Genomic DNA, 21188 nt, shown 5'->3' on the forward strand with positions numbered 1-21188 from the left:
AAAAAGAATTTTTATTCCTTTAAATAATAGTACAAAAATGTTTCCATTACAAATGTTTAGAAATATATACACATTTAGAAGAAAAAAAGGTTTTTGTTTTTTTAAAGATTTTATTATTATTATTATTATTATTTATTTATTTATTCATGAGGGACACAGAGAGAGAGAGAGAGAGAAAGAGAGAGAGGCAGAGACATAGGCAGAGGGAGAAGCAGGCTCCACACAGGTTGCTGACGTGGGACTCAATCCTGGGACTCCAGGATCACGCCCTGGGCCGAAGGCAGGCACTAAACTGCTGGGCCACCCAGGGATCCCCATAAATAAAGGTTTTTAATAGACTAACTCTCCCAAGGGAATAAAAATTCCTTCACTTTGTCCTTTATTTAGAATATCATCATATAAATATCTTCACATTCATTTGAGAAAAATAGTCATGAGGAAGAACTCACCCAGAGAAGCCAAATCAGAATACTGTCCACTGAGAAGGAATAAGTCCACAGCAACCTGCTGACCAGAACAATCCAAGGCTAATTTCTTATAAAAGTCAGTGGATGGTGTCAAGTGAATTTCCTATTAATGATAAATTACATAAAGGAAAAAAAATTAATTTAATTGTTAAATTGTCATAAAACTTTATTTACTTTTTTTAAGATTTATTTTTATTTATTTATGATAGACATAGAGAGAGAGAGAGAGAGGCAGAGACACAGGCAGAGGGAGAAGCAGGCTCCATGCCGGAGCCCTATGCGGGACTCAATCCTGGGACTCCAGGATCACGCCCTGGGCCAAAGGCAGGCGTGAAACCGCTGAGCCACCCAGGGATCCCCTTGTCATAAAATTTTAAAACCTATCTATATATACACCAAAATGTTAACAATTATTGTTGGGCATTCTAAAAATCCTTTATGTTCTTTTGGTTTTCTTAGTAAAAAACATACTACTTAATAATTTTCTATTTTCGGGACACCTGGGTGGCTCAGTGGTTTAGAGTCTACCTTCACCTCAGGGCATGACCCCGGGGTCCGGGATCAAGTTCTGCATTGGCTCCTTGCGAGGAGTCTGATTCTCCCTCTGCCTATGTCTCTGCCTCTCACAAATAAATAAATTAAATCTTTAAAAAAAAATTAAAGAATTTCTATTTTCTAGTTTTAAAAAGAAATACATCTATTATGCTAATTTCAATAATCTATTAAATAGTTAGAATGCCAGAAACTGTTCTAAATAATTCATGTGTGGGGCAGCCCCAGTGGCTCAGAGGTTTAGCGCCACCTTCATTCAGCCCAGGGTGGGATCCTGGAGACCCGGAATCAAGTCCCATGTCAGGCTCCCTGCATGGAGCCTGCTTCTCCCTCTGCCTGTGTCTCTGCGTGTCTCTCTCTCTCTTCTCTCATGAATAAATAAAACCTTTAAAATTAATTAATTAATCAATTAATTAATTAATTAATTCATGTGTGATATCTATTTAGTCCTTTGAATTACTATAAGAAGCAAGTCCTTTTAACTACTATCATTACTTTCACTTTATAAATAAAACATAAGGAAACAGAAGGGCAAAGAAATTAACTAATTCTTCAAGCTCCTACATCTAAAAAGAAGTAGAATTTAGGCAGACTGACCCCAGGACTGACACTGTCATTATTAGAGCATACAGCAACTCTCATTATCTTTTGAAAAATACAGATCTCAAACTACGTTTATATACACAAGGTACTCAAAAGCAATCGATGGCAATCAATATGGCAGACTACTCATTAATGGTCATCCACATTCTACTTAGTTCCTAACAGGCATATTCTTTAGAATGCCAGGCTTTCTCATCAAAGGCAGGCTGCAATGCTAATGGCTTGCTAAGGTCCAAAAATAAGGTAAGACTGAATCAGGTGCAAAGTGTAATAAAATAAAAAATTTAACATCAGCAAAACATGCTTTATCTATTTCCTTATACTCCCTCCTCTCCACAACTGAAAAATAAATGAAAAACAAGTTTTTTGGTCAAAGCGACAGAGCAGAGCACCAGCATATATGGTAACATACACTTGATGACTTTCTAACCTTAGCAGATGACCTTTGGTTGGGCTCCTCTCGTGGTCTCAGGGCTCCTACTCCAAGAGTAGGAAGTTGTGTTTGAAAGACAGACATTCGACCACCAGTTGGGGACATCAGCTTAAAGGCAGCCTGAAGTGCAGGACCCAAGGCACTCTGGGTTTCCAGGGTCTTGGTGAACATTTGTGGCAAAGTTTTCAGTAAATCTTGAACAAGCTTGTAAAATAAAGCAAGAAAACTCAAAGGTATTAACAATTAAAAATTTTTTCCACAAAAAGTCAGTAACTAATACAGCAGACAAGACACTGAATCATGATGATGGTCAGAAAATCTACAGACAGTACAGTAAACAATGAAGTTGGTCAAATGACAAGAAAGCCATTTTAAGTCAACATCATAAATTGGCAAGCAAGACAAATCAAAATTGGGGCCTTACAGTTCTTGCACATGCAGTAGTCCAGCAAGACTATAAGTCCAAAATGTATCCAAAAGAACCATCACAGTTTAGAGATTTGTTTTCTTTTAATGCCATCAAACATGGCCTTCTCAATCACCTCTACACACTTTATTCTTTTCAGTTCCAAAGTGAGTTTAACTCTTCCCCTATTGAAAAGTCTAAGATAGCCAGTAAATTTGCCAACTAGTAATACCACTACAAATGAAAAACAACTACCTATTCAGGTTAGGTTTTATAAATAAAGAGAGTTAAAGGGAAAAAAAAGTACTTCACACTATTGTGAAGTCACTGTTGCCAACAGCTGAGACCATAGACTTGCTAGTTAAAATGTTACCCCTACGGCATATATGCATGTACAGGGTAGACAACAACCCCCCTTCAGACACATTCTGTTCACCTCTCACTGTATTATGTCATGGCAATTTCCAGGCAGGTAATAAGTTTCTTCTGAACTGACCCCAATGACACTCTGTGAATCAGAAAAGCAAAGGGCACTGAAAGCAGCCTAGCTAAAGTGCTTCTATGTAGTGACCAGAAGCTAATCTGAGCAACCCTCCCAATTTCCCAAATGGCTGGCAAGGCAGGTTTCCTTTATGAAACACGCTTATCTTCTACCCTATTACAAGTATCTTGCTACATTAGACTTAAAAGCCATCTGTTCAAGGGTAAATTCAAGAGCTATTCATCTGATGAATTTTAACTAACAGCAAATATAAAATGTTACACATCTTAGAAATGTCTCAGAAAGAAACAAAACTTTACTTAAAGTATATTTGGAGAATATTTTCCTTCAGTATTTCAATTAAATATGTCAAATAAGAAAATTAACTTACCTCTTTACTTTCATTTAAATTTACTAATAAATTCTCTGGCATAGGTATAAAAACATCTGAAAAATAAATAAAAAATTTTTAAATAAAACTTAATTGTTAAAGATGCTCCAAACACTTAACACTGATGATAATAATTAACCACCCTCATAATTTAAAGAAAAGCAATCTCCTCTATTATATTTGGCACTGTTTAATTATGTTCAAAATGCCACCAAAGGAGCACTGATTTAGGTATTTGTTGCAACTTATATGTTAGCATGTAAAAGGTAAATAGCCTCCTAATCAGAAAATACTGATCTGTAAGCACACAGTATGGATTTACACAAGTGCTCTGCTTCTTAGGTTAAAGACAACAATTTAGAATCCTACCTTCCATTCTTGCTTAGCCTTCAAAGCCAGCACTCTTGGCATTAAAAAAAAAAATGTTGACTAAGATGACACACAAGAATGCTCTGTCTTGGGGCATCTGGGTGGCTCAGTGGTTGAGCATCTGCATTTGGCTCAGGTCGTGATCCTGGAGTCCTGGGATCAAGTCCCACACATCAGGCTCCCTGCCGGGAGCCTGCTTCTCTCTCTGCCTATGTCTCTGCTTCTCTCTCTGTGTCTCTCATGAATAAATAAATAAAATCTTAAAAAAAAAAAAAAAAAGAAAAGAATGCTGTCTCTTTATGAAAAAGTAATATAGCCCATGGGGCGCCTGGGTAGCTTAGTCGGTTAAGCCGTTAAGCATCTGTCTTCAGCTCAGGGCAGCCCACATCAGACTCCCTCCTCAACGGGGAGCCAGCTTCTGCCTCTCCCTCTCCATCTCCCTCTGTGTGCTCATGGTCTCTCTTTCATAAATAATTTTTTAAAAAGTCATTAGCCCACCAATACCTCTGTCATTCAAAAAGTACATACTCTCTCATAAAGAAGGCCCCATTAGCCCCTATACTTATGGAACTACAAAATCAAGTAAATCAGAAGATACGCTAACTGACCACTTCATATGAGCTCCTTTGGATTCAAATTTATTCTTACTTAGGAATTAAATTCTCTTCCTTTAAAAGGAACCAAACTATGGGTGGTGGTAAAGGATTACAAGAAGTCTCACTTACTATATCATGGTATTGTTTTTTGTCAAATTGGCTCATTTTAATGTTTGTAAAAAAAAAAAATACCCCCAAAATAAGTTGAAACACTTAATATCTACAGTGATTGTTTAGCTTTCTTCTGTTTCTTTCTTTAAAATTTAGATTTTCTTCTGTTTCTTTAAAATTAAAAATCATTTTGGGCAGCCTGGATGGCTCAGCAGTTTAGTGCCGCCTTCAGCCCAAGGCATGATCCTGGAGACCAGGGATCTCCCACATTACGCTTCCTGCATGGAGCCTGCTTCTCCCCCTGCCTGTGTGTCTCCCACTCTCTCTGTGTCTCTCATGAATAAATAAATAAAATCTTTTTTAAAGATAATAAAAATAAAAAAGCATTTTGGGGTAATTTGGGTGGCACAGCTGGTGTATGACTCTTGGTTTCTACTCAAGTCGTGATCTCAGGGTAGTAAGATCAAGCCCCATGTTGGGCTCCACACTTAGCATGGAGTCTGCCTAAGACTTGCTCTCCCCTGCCCCTCCTCCTCCATGCACGAAAGCTCTCTCTCTAAAATAAATCTTTAGGGATGCCTGGGTGGCTCAGCAGTTGAGTGCCTGCCTTTGGCTCAGGGCGTGATCCCAGATTCCTGGATTCGAGTCTCACATCAGACTCCTTGCATGCAGCCTGCTTCTCCCTCTGCCTGTGTCTCTGCCTCTCTCTCTCTCTGTCTCTCATGAATAAATAAATAAAATCTTTTAAAAAGTTAAAAAAAAATAAATCTTTAAAAAATTAAAATAAAAAATCTTTAATAAAAGTTTTATTGAGGGATGCCTGGGTGGCTCAGTGGTTTAGCACCTGCCTTCGGCCCAGGGCATGATCCTGGAGACCCGGGATCAAGTCCCACATCAGGCTCCCTGCAAGGAGCTTGCTTCTCCCTCTGCCTATGTCTCTGCCTCTCTCTCTGGGTCTCTCATGAATAAATAAAAATCTTAAAAAAAAAAAAGTTTTATTGAGATAGAATTCACATACCATAGAATTCACCCTTGTAGAAGATAACAATTCAGTGATTTTTAAAAAAAAATGTATTCACAGAATTGGACAACCATCACCACTAATTCCAGATCCATCTCATTATCCCAAAAAGAAACCCCATGTGAATTAGCAGTCATTCTTCATATCCCTGCCAACTCCCCCACAGCACTAGGCAGCCACCAGTCTATCTCTGGATTTGCCTATGCTGGACATTTCATAATTTCAAAAATATTTTATTTATTTATTTTAGAGAGGAAGGGAGCATACACAATAGGGGTGAGGGGTGGGGAGCAAAGGAAGAGGCAGAGAATCCCAAGCACCCCCAAGATCATTATCTGAGATGAAACCAACAGTCCAACAGCTAATAAATAGACTCGATTTCGGCACAGAATGTAATCACACGGTCATGATTTTGGAGTCGTGAGATCAATTCCCACATCGAGCTCTGCACTCAGTGAGGAGTCTGCTTAGGATTCTCTCTCCCTCTGCCCTTCCCCCAACCTACCACAGGAGTGCACATACTCTCCCTCTCCGAAAGGAAAAATCTAAAGAGTCACACAGTATGAGGTCCTTTGTGACTGGCTTCTGACATTCAGCATAATGTTTTTAAGACTCATCCATGTTGGGATCCCTGGGTGGCGCAGCGGTTTGGCACCTGCCTTTGGCCCAGGGCGCGATCCTGGAGACCCAGGATCAAATCCCACATCGGGCTCCCAGTGCATGGAGCCTGCTTCTCCCTCTGCCTGTGTCTCTGCCTCTCTCTATCTCTCTGTGACTATCATAAATAAATAAAAATTAAAAAAAAAATTCATCCATGTTGTGTAGCACCTATCAGTACTTTATTCTTTTTTGTTGACAAATAACATTTCATTGTATGGATACACCTTTTGTTTATCCATTCATCAAATAATGGGCATTAGGGTTTTGGCTATGTTGCTATGAACATTCGAATGCATATTTTCTTTTTTTTTTAAAAAATAATACATTAGATTTTTTAAATAATTATTATTTTAAAAAATATTTTATTTATTTACTCATGAGAGACACAGAGAGAGAGAGGCAGAGACACAGGCAGAGGGAGAAGCAGGCTCCATGCAGGGAGCCCGATGTGGGACTCGATCTGGGGTCTCCAGGATCACACCCTGGGCTGAAGGTGGTGCTAAACTGCTGAGCCACCCGGGCTGCCCTCATATGCATATTTTCTTGAGTATGTTGTACATGCTGAGTAGAATTGCTAGGTCATATGGTAACCTAACTTCTGGAGGAAGTGGCAGACTGTTTTCCATAGTGGCTGCAACATTTCGCATCCCAACTAGCAGTGTATGGGGGTTCCAATTTCTCCACTTTCTTGCAAATACTTCACTTGTTACTGTCTTTTTTTTTTTCTTAATATTTTATTTATTTATTCATGAGAGACACAGAGAGAGAGAGACAGAGACAGAGACACAGGCAGAGGGAGAAGCAGGCCCCATGCAGGGAACCCGACATGGGACTCGATCCTGGGTCTCCAGGATCACACCCTGGGCTGAAGGCAGCGCTAAACCGCTGAGCCACCTGGGCTGCCCCTACTGTTTTTTTTTAAACCGCCACTATGTGACATCCAGCAAGGGACTTTCCATCTATCACCTTATGTATAAAACTGAGAGGATGGACTGCATCAGTGAATTCACAATTTGGCCAATCATCAGAATCACCTGTTAGGTGATTTCATTTTATGCAAAGTAAGTATTTCGGTGAATAGGTTAGAGAATGAATGAGTAACTTAGTGATTTGTTGTGAGATGTAAAATAATCAAGACAGAAGGGGGCTCTCCTCAACTACTGCCCTTTAAAGATGTACATTGAATCCTCACTATTTGTGGATTCCATATTTGCCAGTTTGCCTACTCACAAAAACTTATTTTTAACTCCCAAACCAACACTCGGGCTACTTCCATGGATGTTCAGAAACATGCTCAGGACAGCAAAACAATTTGAGTTTTGAATTTGAGAATTTTCTAATTAGTCTCGTCGTTTTCATTTTTATTTCCCTGGTAACTTAGGATATGGAGTATCTTTTCAAGTGCTTATCAGCCAACTGTTTATAGAAAATATTGAACACTGTTCACTGAGTAAAGACATGTCTATTCAAATCATTTACCCACTTTTTAATTAAGTTGTCTTTTGGTTAGCTAGAGAATTTCTTTATATAATCTAGATATAAATTCCTGATCAGATATATGATTTGCAAATATTTTCTCTCATCCTATGGATTGTTTTTACTTTTTTGATGGTGAAACACAAAAGTTTTTAATTTGGGGGCACCTGGGTGGCTTAGTCAGTTAAATGGCCAAGTCTTGATTTCATGAGGGTCATGAGATCAAGCCCCAAGGCGGGCTCTACACTCAGTGCAAAGTCAGCTTGAGATTTTCTCCCTGTCCCTCTGCTCCTCCCTCTGCTTGTGTGCCCTCACTCTCTCTCTAAAATAAATAAATCTTTAAATTATGTTTTTTAATTTTGAAGAAACCTAGTTTATATATTTTCCTTTTTTTAAAGGTAATTCTACATCCAACGTCGGGCTCAAATTCAAGACTGCAAGATCAAGAGTTGGATGCTCTACTGATAGAGCTGGCCAGGTGCAGCTATTTTTTCTTTTGTTATGCTTTTGGTGTTAGAGCTAAGAAATCACAACCTAATCAAGGTCACAAATATTTTCTTTTACTTTCTTCTAACAGTTTTAATCTCACATTCCAGTCTATGATTCATTTTGAGTTAATTTTTCTTAACTGTGGTAAAACATACTTAATATAGAAAATTTACTGCCTTGTTAATTTTTATCTTTCATTTTTTGAAAAACTGATTTTTAAATAAGCTCTACACCCAATGTGAGGCCCCAGCCCCAAAGGCCTCCTTGCCTTTTTAATATGCTAAGGGCCCAACTTCATTCTTTTGCAAGTTTACTCCAGAACCATTTGTTGAAAAGACTGGCTTCTCCCCATTGAATGGTCTTGATATCCTTGTCAAAAATCAAGTCAGCACAGGGACGTCCGGATGGCTCAGTTGGTTAAGTGTCCGACTGTTGATTTTAGTTCCGGTCATGATTTCAGGGTCATGGGATCAAGCCCTGCATCAGGCCTTGCACTGGGCACCAAGCCTGCTTGAGATTCTTTTCTCCTTATGGCACCACCACCCCAATCCCCACTCATGTGTGTGTGCTCACTTTCTCTCCCAAAAAAACCAAAATCAGGTTAGCATATATGTGAGGGTTTTTTTTTGTTTAAAGACTATCTTTATTTATTTGAGAGAGAGACAAAAATAGTCACAGACATCGAGAGAGAGCACAAGCTGGGGAGAAGAGGGCGAAGCAGTCTTGATCCCAGCACCCTGGGATCATAACTTGAGCCAAGGCAAATGTTTAATCGAATAAGCCACCCATGCACCCCATATTCCATTATTCTTAACATCTCTATCCTCAGATATTTTTTGAATGAATGAACGAGAAGGGAAAAAGAAACCTACATTTAATCTGAGTTTGAATATTAACTTGTTTTTGTTTGCCTCAGAATTAACTTTATCTCCATTACTATTTCCTTTTCTGTAAAATGAGGGATTGGAGCAGAGGACTTTTACAATTTCAATAAGCTTATGATTTTATACTCAAGATCTTTTCCCTCAATATATTACAGTCATATCATACACACCATACATACATACATACATAATGTCAAATACTCATGATACATTTCTAAAACTGAAAATTCCTAAGGCATTTCAATAATTTACGTATATACTACATACCTTCGATATCTGAAACGATTAGCATCTGAGGTTGAGAGAGACCTTCTTGAAGACTGTAGAAGTGGATTGTACTATCAAATGTAATGAAGCCAATTTTTGTCCTAGTGTTGCCAGGAAGCCTACAAACAAATTCAGAGAAGTATTGTACCGAGTTGTTTTGTTTTGTTTTGTGTTTTAAGATTTTATTTATTTATTCATGAGAGACACAAAGAGAGAGCCAGAGACACAGGCAGAGGGGGAAGCAGGCTCCCTATAGGGAGCCTGATGCGGGACTCAATCCCAGGACCCCAGGATCATGACCTGAGCCAAAGGCAGACAATCACTGAGCCACCCAGGCATCCCTGCATCAAGTTTCCCATATACATACAAATAAAAAAATATCTGTGAAAAGTTAACATACAAAGAACTACTTTTGTATTATAGAAATTGTCCCAAGTAAATGTTTAATCCACTTTATGTGCATGAAACATACCCTACCCAAAGTGAAAACACTATGCATAAGCCAAACAATCAACAAAACCCTGCAATAATACAGCAATCCCAAACTCATTACACCTACAGAAAGTTGTATCAGTCACACAGGAAATGGTATATAAGAAAATACTTTGAAATATATACAAACCTTTTCATGTTCTTTTTTTTTTTTAAGATTTTATTTATTTATTCATGAGAGACACACACAGAGAGAGAAAGGGGCAGAGGGAGGAGCAGGCTCCATGCAGGGAGCCCGACGTGGGACTCAATCTAGGAACTCCAGGATCACACTCCGGGCCGAAGGCAGGTGCTAAACCGCTGGGCCATTGGGGCTGCCCCCTTTTCATGTTCTTGTAGTGAAAACTTTGTAGATGATTGTATCAAAAATATTTCCAAAAACTACCATTTAGCAACTCTAAAATATTATCTATCTCTCTATTTTTTTTTTTTTTTGTCTGTCTATTTTTAAGTGGGCTCCATTCACCACCCTGAGATCAACACCTGAGTTGAGATCAGGGATTGGACACTTAACCAACTGAGCCACCCAGGCACCCCTAAAATAAAATATAAATTAAGGTACTGCACATCTGTTCTTATGTTGTTCATCTTAAGAAGAGCAGCAAAAGTATTTGTCTTAAAGAACTTAAATATGTAGACTTACAGTTTCTTAAGGAGAGAGATAAACTAGTTTTCATTCTTGTTGTACATTAAAAATACAAATGCTGGCAAGAACAAGAAGGCTCCTTTCGCCCAGGTAAAGGACTTAGTCCATTTCTGGTAAGTTCTGGCTCTTCACATTCTTCCATACCACATAAGAGCACATATTTCATTACAGAAAAGTCATACTAGCTTTTACAGGTTACACTAAGTATCTAAGAACCATTTAAAGTATAAATATTTTGGGACGCCTGGGTGGCTCAGTGGTTGGGCATCTGTCTTTGGCTGAGGGCATGATCCCAGAGTCCCGGGATGGAGTCCTACATCGGATTCCCCACAAAGAGCCTGCTTCTCCCTCTGCCTATATCTCTGCTTCTCTCTCTGTGTCTCTAATGAATAAATAAAATCTTAGAAAAAAAAAGTATAGATATTTTTAAAACTTAATAGATATGACAATTAAATGCAATGTGTACACACTGTTTGGATTCTTATTTTAACAAATCTGTAATAAAGACATTTCTGACACAAATAAAACCAAAATTGAACCAGGTATTAAGTCATATTATGGAATTATTGCCAATTTTGTTTGGTGTGATACTTGTATTTTTAGGCTTAAAAATAATCATAAGTAAGAGGTATATGCTGACTGAGAATTGAGTTAAAATACTCAAGGGGAAAAAAGTGTGTATGGGAGGGATTAGATGAAACAAAAACAGATAAACACTAAAAATGCTGGAAGTTGAGGGATGGGTACCTGGAAGTCTACTATGTTCTTTCTATTTATTACATGTTTGAAGTTTTTCCCTAATAAAAAGTTAAAATAAATTTGTTTTTCAGAGAATGAGCCCTAAACCAAACCAATTTATTTATTTATTTTTAAAATTTTATTTATTTATGATAGTCACACAGAAAGAGAGAGAGAGAGAGAGGAAGAGACAGAGGGAGAAGCAGGCTCTATGCACCGGGAGCCCGACGTGGGACTCGATCCTGGGTCTCCAGGATCGCGCCCTGGGCCAAAGGCAGGAGCCAAACCACTGCACCACCCAGGGATCCCCTGAAACAAACCAATTTAAATGGACTTTTATAACACAATATACAGCTGTTTTTGTATTTTGAAACTATTTATTCATTTTTGCAAACACTGTTAGTTTCAAATTTAAGCTGAATTAAGATACTTACAAATCCAGATTGTCTAACAAACTCTGGCAAACTGAATTCAAGTATCCTGTTTCAACTGCATTGTGAGATACATCAAATACAAAGAGGTACACTGGAGGTTGAGGTGGTCTTAACTGAAGAAAAGAAAGATCTCATTAAATACATTATCAGGATTAAATCTAAATTTACCATTTCTCCAATCCACCTACAGCAAAACAATAAACATTATTTATAGATTAAATGGAGACAATAATAAACAATAATGGATTCAGAAAATAAAACAGAAATAACAGGAGTTTTTTACAGGCAAAACTATCTTACATTGTTCTCAGATGCAAAGTTAGAAAAAGAAAAGTGAAGATGTGACTGCCTTAAGTCAGAAGAGTTTTTCTCTAGGACATGGAGAGAAAATGTAATCAGAGAGCTTCGGGGAATATTAGCAATGATCAATTTCTGTCCTGCATGGTGCTAACACAGGTGTTTATAATCATTTAGTAACCTACACATTTATGATTTATAGACTTTTCCATATAGTCTAAATTTTTATAGACTTTTCACATATAGTGTGAAATACACTATATTTCACAATTTAAGGAAACTGCAGTTGTAAAAGTGACAAATCAAGTTAGCCTGGGCTGGTTCCTTAACCAACGCATTTTATACAAGATCCATAAAAATGTACAACTATATTTTAAAATTCTAAACTCAAAGAATTGTTCTCCAATTCAATAAAAAGCATCAAATAACCACAATGAGAACTGGGCATGGACTGTACTAACTTTCTATTTTTTTTTTGCACAGACCACTTGCCAAATTCAGAGCATCTGTCACCTAAGAGATAAATGAAGAAGGAGCAAAATATCTTGAAATAGGCAAGTTTACAAATTTAAAGGAAGTCAGTTCTGCAAAACTTGGGAGACAAGACACCTCAGGAGGCCAATACAAAAGAACAGATGCTTCTGATTTTTTGGCTTTAATTCAACAAAGAGACAGCTACACTAGGAAAAACTATTACCAACCGTTGAAATATCACAAAACTGTGACTACAGTGTCTTCTACATTGAACTTTCTGTGGTGAAAATAAAATGAACCCTCATAATTTCTATTTCCCATTGCCCAGACAGAGATTACTTCATAAAAACATAATAAGATAAAATAAAATATATAAAGTTGAGGTTATGTCTTATCTTCACATTCCCTCTATTAAGAGGCAACTATGGTTTGGTGAAAGAGTAACCAAACCAAAAGGCATAGATTTTTACCCAAGATCTCCCAATTTGCTTTGTAAAATGTAAAGTGCTAGTTAAACATTATGCCTAACTATTTTTTTTAAAATGCAAGACCTCAGATACTCAACATAAAATTTTGTTAAAGAATGCTACAATGTTTTATTTAAAGCTCAGTGTTAAAATAAATATATAAATAAAGCTCAGTGTTAAATAAATATGTTATATAAAAAAATGAAAGCTTACCATGTATTCTGAAGGAGCCATAAACTCAATTGTAGCATTCTGAACTTCAGGTCTTCTATGAGGTTCTCCATAAACTCTGGTCAAAGGGTTGTACATGAATTCCTCAGGAACTGTAAGTTAACAATATACAATGATAAAACTGAAAGGATTAAGTATTATATTATCTTGCACTTAGCTGTTTTCTTAATTTGAGGATTTATAGATAAGTCAATACAGACTAAATATTAAGGGATAAATATACTTTGTTTTTGAGTTCTGCTTTTATAGCAACAATCACAGTGATTTTTCTTTTTCTATCTTCTAATATGCTATCTTAATTCTTGCTAATACTGCTTTCCTAAAACATCTTGAAAGGATAAAACTCATTAAATACCAATTATTATCTTAAACATGAGACTAAATTTTGTCTTAAATTTCGTAATGGTACACTTGACATGAAATGTATAGACTCTGGCTGCCCCTACACAAAGCAATGGTGAAAATACTTTATAACCTAAAGCTAAAGCCTAACAGTTCTGTGAATTCCATTAATTAATGAGGCCTTTATGGAACATCAGTTGCCTACCACTTATAATACACTAGTGCTCAAAGAATATTTTCTAAATTATCATTACATTTGTCTTCCCACTAACTGTTTAGAAATTCAAATTCCTGTATATGTTGAAGGATAATCATCCATAGTTCATGAAATGTTCTGGGCTGCATACTAAAGTAGCTTCTATCTTTATTATAATTTTATTTCACATACTGAAGCACATATACATAAGATTTTAAAGGCATACCAAACACCATACATACATTTTCTAAATTATTAGAGAGTAAAAATAATGTTCTTACTCTTCGCTTACTTTACTCCTAAAAAACTTAAGAATGGTTTTTAAAAATCTCTTAAATTTCCCATTTCCCAATGCTTAATGAAATTTCCTTCCAGAGACCCAGTTTTCTTTTTTTTTCTTTTTAATTTTTTTAAAAAAAGTAAGTTCTATGTACAACATGGGGCTTGAACTTACTACCGCAAGAACAAGAGTCACATGCTCCACTGACTAAGCCAGCCAGGTACCCAGAAACCTAATTTTCAATATTAATATCAGTATACCCTTTTTCCTCTCTAATCCTGATAAAATGTTATTATTTAGTTGATACTCCTTAAACATAGAGTATAAACAGCTCTGAAAGAGACGTCTTCTCCTTCAATTACTGAAAAAAACTACGTTCAACTAACCTTCTAGCACTGCCCACCTCCCTTCATACAGCAGTGTATGAAGCTAATGGCAGCTATTCTGTGGACTTATTTTCTTTTACTCTAGAGAAAAGGCATGGGACAATTTCTAAATAAAAATATTTCTTAGGGATCCCTGGGTGGCGCAGTGGTTTGGCGCCTGCCTTTGGCCCAGGGCGTGATCCTGGAGACCCGGGATCGAATCCCACATCGGGATCCCGGTGCATGGAGCCTGCTTCTCCCTCTGCCTGTGTCTCTGCCTCTCTCTCTTTCTCTCTCTGTGACTATCATAAATTAAAAAAAAAAAAAAAAAAAAAAAAAAATTTTCTTAAATTATAGGCTTAAATAATACCATGAAATATGCCATTTATTATATACCCAATATAATAATGTGAAAAAGTGGTATCAAATATTACTACATTCTTTGCTCAAAAAGTATAAATGTATATACACACACACACACACACACACACACACACACACAGAAAAGTTAACAGAAGTTATATCTGAATGGAAGGACTACAGGTTAAGTAAGACAGAGTATTGTTTGTTTGGATTTTAACTTCACGTTTGTGTTAACTGCTTTTCCCTAAAACGCAAAGTGAAATTTGTAAATATTTAAAAAAAACATACCATCATTGACTCGGTAACATAAGTTACACTTCCATCTCCTTTGATCAAGAAAGTTGACAAAAGGGTTGATATATGTCCTACAGGAGCGGCATCTCACAATTGTACTGGAGGTCACCACAGGCAGTTGCTAAAAAAACAAAACTAATTTTTTAAAGGCAGTGATCATCATGTCTAAAGGCCAAACATTAAACCATACCTCCCAAGTAACTTCTGAAATACTGTAATTTAGGAGAAAAAAAACCAAAGGGTAAAAGGATGTGTTCAAATTGTCCCACACAAAAAATTATGTAGCTAAAATGTACTGATTTTAAAAACTACTCTTTTTCTCCAGGAACATTCTCATTTAATCTTGCCTTTTAAAAAGCATTTATTTTCTCCTTAAATATTTATATTATAAAACCAACATAGTAAATATTCAACATATTTTTGAGATGGATGGTAAAGTAAGGACCAACATTCTAAGACCAATGAAATGACCAAGTAAATTATTAGGAATTTTCTTCAAGTTACATTAAGAGGCTTACTAAGTTTGAATAAAAGAACTGTCACAAAGTAAGGTAAGGATAAATTATATTTAAATATTGAATTAAACTCTGCTGTTATGCTTCTATTTAAAGTTTATCCTGGGGCACCTGGGTGGCTCAGGTAGTTAAGTGTCTGCCTCTGGCTCAGGTCATGATCTCAGGATCCTAGGATGGGGCCTCACTAGCTCCCTGCTCAGTAGGGGAATCTGCTTCTTCCTCTGCCCCTGCCCCTGCTTGTGTTCTCTCTCTTGTTCACTCTCTCTCTCTCAAATAACAAATTAATTAATTAATTAATTAATTAATTAAAGTTTATCCTTCACATTAAAAGTTCTCAAATCTTGGGATCCCTGGGTGGCGCAGTGGTTTGGCGCCTGCCTTTGGCCCAGGGCGTGATCCTGGAGACCCGGGATCGAAGCCCACATCGGGCTCCCGGTGCATGGAACCTGCTTCTCCCTCTGCCTGTGTCTCTGCCTCTCTCTCTCTCTCTCTGTGACTATCATAAATAAATTTAAAAAAATTTAAAATAAAATAAAATAAAAGTTCTCAAATCTTAATATAAATTTGCTTTGGGATAGCCACTTCACTTATGTAATGATCCTCTCAAAAGTAAGTCAAGGTCCCAGAGCCTTATGACAAAAGTAGAAGGGCTTCTTTGTTCTTCCCATGTGAGCAGAGGGAACGGCTTCCCAAAGCAACATACTTAATCCAAGAATGGCAGAAGTGGGAGACTGTGTACAGTATTTCTTTTTAATATTTTATTTAATTTCAGAGACAGAGTGAACGAGAGAGAGAAAATGAGAGAAAGCACACATGAGCAGGGGGAGGTGTAGAGAGATAGGGAAGCAGACCATACTCTCTACCCCTGCAGGGACAGGGAGCCCGAGGCAGGGCTCAATCCTGGGACTCTGCGATCATGACCTGAGCTGAAGGCAAATGCTAAACCAACTGAGCCACCAGGCACCCCCTGGGTAAAGTATTTTATTTTATTTTTAGTTATTTATACATTTATTTTTTAAGATTTTATTCATTATTCATGAAAGAGAGAGAGAGGCAAAGACACAGCCAATGGGAGAAGCAGGTGCCCTGCGGGGAGCCTCACAGCAGCCTTGTGGGATCACGACCTGAGCCAAAGGCAGACACTCCACCACTGAGCTTCCTAGGCACCATGGGTAAAGTATTTTATTTTATTTTTAAAAGATTTGGGATCCCTGGGTGGCGCAGCGGTTTGGCGCCTGCCTTTGGCCCAGGGCGCGATCCTGGAGACCCGGGATCGAATCCCACATCAGGCTCCCGGTGCATGGAGCCTGCTTCTCCCTCTGTCTGTGTCTCTGCCTCTCTCTCTCTCTCTCTGTGACTATCATAAATAAATAAAAATTTAAAAAAAAAAAAGATTTTATTTTTATTTTATTTTATGTTTTAAAAGATTTTATTTTTATTTTATTTTTTAAAAGATTTTATTTATTCATGAGATATTTTATTTATATTTGAGAGAGAGACAGAGACAGAGATAGCGACAAAAAGCACAAGTGGGGATGAAAAGAAGCAGGCTTCCTGCCAAGCAAGGTGCCCAATACTGGCTCCATCCCAGAACTCTGGGATTATGACCTGAGCTGAAGGCAGACGCTTAACCATCTAAGCCACCCAGGCACCCCAATTTATAACTTTTTAAAATAGCATGGTTTATTATTTTTTTCAGTGCCTTTATTCTATTCAGTACCTCTTGAGTTTTTCAAAAATAGGCTTATTTTACCTAACTTTGAAGTGTTTGGTAATAAAGGTGATGGCCGAATTAGAAATAAAGGAACTTGTCAATGGTCAAATTCCTAAAGATTGCTCAGAAATTCTCTATGTGATTCTTGCACTACTATAGAAAATTCCTCACCATCAAAATAATTTTGCATTAGACATTTACTTTCATCAGTGAAACATACCACTAGGTCTTTGAAAGGATGAAGCAGCAGTCCCAAAGGAAGTTTGGCTTTATTCAGTAAGGCCTGAGTCTGGGGAATGCTAGTCAGCGTGCATCGAAATAACCTATACCAAAGGAAAAATCATGTATCAAAATAAACTTTTTTCTTTTTAAAAATCATGTGTCAGTTGTTGCTATGATTATTTCTGGACCAAAAAAAAGTTGTGAAAGGTACACATTTTTACAGTGGATCAAATTACAAAGAAACATTTCAATTATCCCTCTCAAATTTTATCCAATTAAATATTTATGTCCTACTCAGAAAGAGAGGCAGTATAATTAGTTGCAACCCAGTTGTATAATAGAACCAAAATAAAATATCTTCTTGGCTTGGCTTATTCATAAAAGACAATCTGGACTAACATATGACATATTTTTCTTTATATAAATCTAAATTACACTGGAATTACAAGGTGATGACAACGTGCAAGTGCAAATTTATTACCAAAAAGATCAGTTTTGTTGAAGGTTCTAAAAAGACTGTTTAAAAATAACAAAATTCAGTATATCAGAGAGTTATCACCACATACATTTATTTTTTTAATTTTTTTTAAAGATTTTTATTTATTCATTCATAGAGACACAGAGAGAGAGAGAGGCAGAGACACAGGCAGAGGGAGAAGCAGGCTCCACGCAGAGAGCCTGACGAGGGACTCGATCCAGGGTCTCCAGGATCACGCCCTGGGCTGTAGGCAGCACTAAACTGCTGTGCCACTGGAGCTGCCCTTACCACATACATTTAAACTAATGATCCACTTTAAGGGCCAAAAATGTATTATGTTTGTTATGAAAAATAATTTAAAATGAGAGCAATAAAGGATTATATAGAATCAAATCCCCATACTTTGGACTTTAAAATATTATATTCACCGCAATGATAATGAGATGTCATAGTCCCATTAAAGCTTATAATAGCAATTATCAGCTTAGAAGTTACAACCTTATTTCTTGAACTAGAACATTTCAAATATCAAGTAAGCAATTAACAGAATTCTTTTTTCTACATGAAAAGTTATTTTCATAAATTAAAGTTTGTACAGTTTATTCCTAATACATGAAGCCCCCAAAATCCAAAATTTCTAGGATAAAATATCATACTTAAGAAGAAATGCTATTTGAAGCCTTACTCTGGGTTACAATTGAGTTTCTGGATATCTTCATGCAAATTTGGAACAGGAGGCTGCAAAGGTGTTGATGGAAGCATGTTTCTTTCTTGAAGAAGATTGATAACTCTTAGCCCCTCTGGATGTAGACTTAATCCACTCATGCTTGCAGTTAAATGATTAGCACCTAAGGGAGTCTAAAAATACAAAATTTCAAAGTAACTAGACTTTATAATGTTTTCAGTTGAAAAGAGAAGTATAAGGACTTGGTTACTGGATTTCACTCTAAATAACAAAACCAATATAGATATCCTGGTCAATCTTTTTGGTTCTGGGGATATGTAATAAAACATAAGTCTTATGAAATAACCACTATCCTAATTGGTTAGAAGTATTAATTACGCCTTCCTAAAACTTTTACATCTACATAGTTTAAATCAAAAGATGGAAAATTGGTAAAAAAACAAACAAATCACAACCAAAAAGTTTACCTGAGTAAAGCCCTGTGGCCCACTTGAGTAATTCAAGGAAGAGGGTGGCATTCCAGTTGTACTAGGTGGTGCGGTGTTCTGATAACCAGGTGGTAAGGAGGGATATGAATATCCAACACTTCGGCTCATTGTGGGATTCTTATTAGCATACTGTGGTGTTGCTAGAAACAAGGTAACTTTTAAGTTCTATTTTATACTCCAGAATACTTTAAATAAACACCTAACTCTAAAATCCCTCAGGTAATTTAATACTTACATTTATCACATTTGTAACATAAGACAAACAATACTAACAAAGTAATAGCAATGATTAATAATCCAGTTAATGTAGACTATAGCCATAAACATACAAAAATGAACTTGGTATATAAAAAAAGCTTGATACAGTTAATTTACTTTTGTATCATTTACTAAACTTTCTATTCAGACTAAAATTCTAATTCAAAACACTTCAGTGAAAACATATTAATGTTCAATTTGTTAAACATTAAACATACAGAATAAATGTATTTATATAGATTTAATTGATAAAAATACTCTGGAGCCATATCATAATAAAGCCCATAATCCCAATTCTGAAAGGAAAAAAAGAAAACTAAAAAAAAAAAAAAAAAAGGAGATAAAAAATGCTACCATAAGGTATTGTTGTATGACATGATTATGAATTTTTCTTCACTGTTTCCTATAATGAACACATACTAAAACAAAGAAAACAGAAAAACAAACAAACAAACAAACAAAAACAGCTTTCATAGCATCTCACCCAAGAAGCCACCGCCTTCAATTTCATCGTAACTATTGTGAACCACCATAGATCCATTATTGGTATTTGATGCAATACCTAAAAAGGAAGTTTATTAATAATATTTAAACTAGAACAATTATAACAATTTCTGAAAATTCTGAACTAATGTCTAAAATTGAACATAACATTCTAAGTACTTTAACCCACAGCCCAGGAAAAGTGTCAAATGTTGAAATAAAAAATTCAAATAATTCAAGTTTTTAAATATAGAAAACATACATTTAAAAAAAAAGAAAACATACATTTTAAATTATTTTATGAACTTCTAAAACAGATGGTCTTTGTGCAGTTTATAAAATTATACACTATCTGAAAGATTTCAGCAGTTGAGAGCAGCATTAAAAACCTTTAAAGAGCAGTACGCATTAAATAAATTAAAAAAAGGATCCCTGGGAGGCACAGCGGTTTAGCGCCTGCCTTTGGCCCAGGGCACGATCCTGGAGACCCAGGATCGAATCCCACATCGGGCTCCCGGTGCATGGGGCCTCCTTCTCCCTCTGCCTGTGTCTCTGCCTCTCTCTCTCTCTCTCTCTCTCTGTGACTATCATAAATAAATTAAAAAAAAAAAAAAAGCAGTACACATCAAAAAAAGTTATCAAAATCCATACTATTTAAAAAATAAATTATGAAGATAAAAATACTTTTTTTTTCAAAATATGGAACACAGTGGAATCTAGAATTAATTTGAAGGTGATATAAATAAATCACAATGATTGCTTTCTTCTGGGGAACAGCCACTAAAATAAATAAAAATCTTAACTTTCTTTCCCCTCATTTTAAAGACTTAAAGATAAATGCCAGGGACATCTGATTATGAAGAATTACTATCTATTTCTAGATACCTCTATTACTTATGAGCTCTAACTCGGGTATAGAAGAAACTAAACTTAGTGAACAGCATCAACCTTTTAGCTTCTAAGTACAAAGGTGCCAACTTTTAATAGTCATTCTAACACCAAATAGATTAAGTTTAATAGTTTCAATAAAACCAACTTCTTGGGCAGCCTGGGTGGCACAGCGGTTTAGCGCCGCCTTCAGTCCAGGGATTGAGTCCCATGTGGGGCTCCCTGCATGAAGCCTGCTTCTCCCTCTGCCTGTGTCTCTGCCTCTCTCTCTCTCTCATGAATAAATAAAATAAAATCTTAAAAAAACAAACAAACCCAACTTCTTTCCAGTTCTCAAGACCACCATGACTTTAACCATGAGTTGATACAGAAAACCTTAGTAAAACTGTTTATAGGGATCCCTGGGGTGGCTCAGCAGTTTAGTGCCTACCTTTGGCCCAGGGCCCGATCCTGGAGACCCAGGATCGAGTCCCGCGTCAGGCTTCTGGCATGGAGCCTGCTTCTCCCTCTGCCTGTGTCTCTGCCTCTCTCTCTATGTCTATCATGAATAAATAAATAAAATCTTAAAAAAAAAAAGTTTATAAAAGTAAACAAAACCATTGGGTGTATTTTTAGTTGGTTAAAAATGCAAA

At 36.6% G+C, this 21188-nt stretch overlaps 1 protein-coding gene across 1 annotated transcript in view; it reads right to left on the bottom strand.

Moving 5' to 3' along the window:
* The window catches only part of SEC24A (SEC24 homolog A, COPII coat complex component), a 63559-nt gene that overhangs the window by 18197 nt on the left and 24174 nt on the right, over positions 1 to 21188 (bottom strand). Inside the window, exons 4-14 of the mRNA XM_041762596.1 lie at positions 19670 to 19747; positions 18907 to 19067; positions 18440 to 18612; positions 17275 to 17377; positions 14820 to 14946; positions 12968 to 13077; positions 11517 to 11629; positions 9207 to 9325; positions 3334 to 3389; positions 2053 to 2259; positions 450 to 570 (exon numbers count right to left, since the gene is read on the bottom strand). Coding sequence (XP_041618530.1) covers positions 450 to 570; positions 2053 to 2259; positions 3334 to 3389; positions 9207 to 9325; positions 11517 to 11629; positions 12968 to 13077; positions 14820 to 14946; positions 17275 to 17377; positions 18440 to 18612; positions 18907 to 19067; positions 19670 to 19747 — 1368 coding nt within the window. The remainder of the gene's footprint in view (positions 1 to 449; positions 571 to 2052; positions 2260 to 3333; positions 3390 to 9206; positions 9326 to 11516; positions 11630 to 12967; positions 13078 to 14819; positions 14947 to 17274; positions 17378 to 18439; positions 18613 to 18906; positions 19068 to 19669; positions 19748 to 21188) is intronic.

The sequence above is a fragment of the Vulpes lagopus genome, chromosome 7 (genome assembly GCF_018345385.1).
Source record: "Vulpes lagopus strain Blue_001 chromosome 7, ASM1834538v1, whole genome shotgun sequence".
NCBI lineage: Eukaryota > Metazoa > Chordata > Mammalia > Carnivora > Canidae > Vulpes > Vulpes lagopus.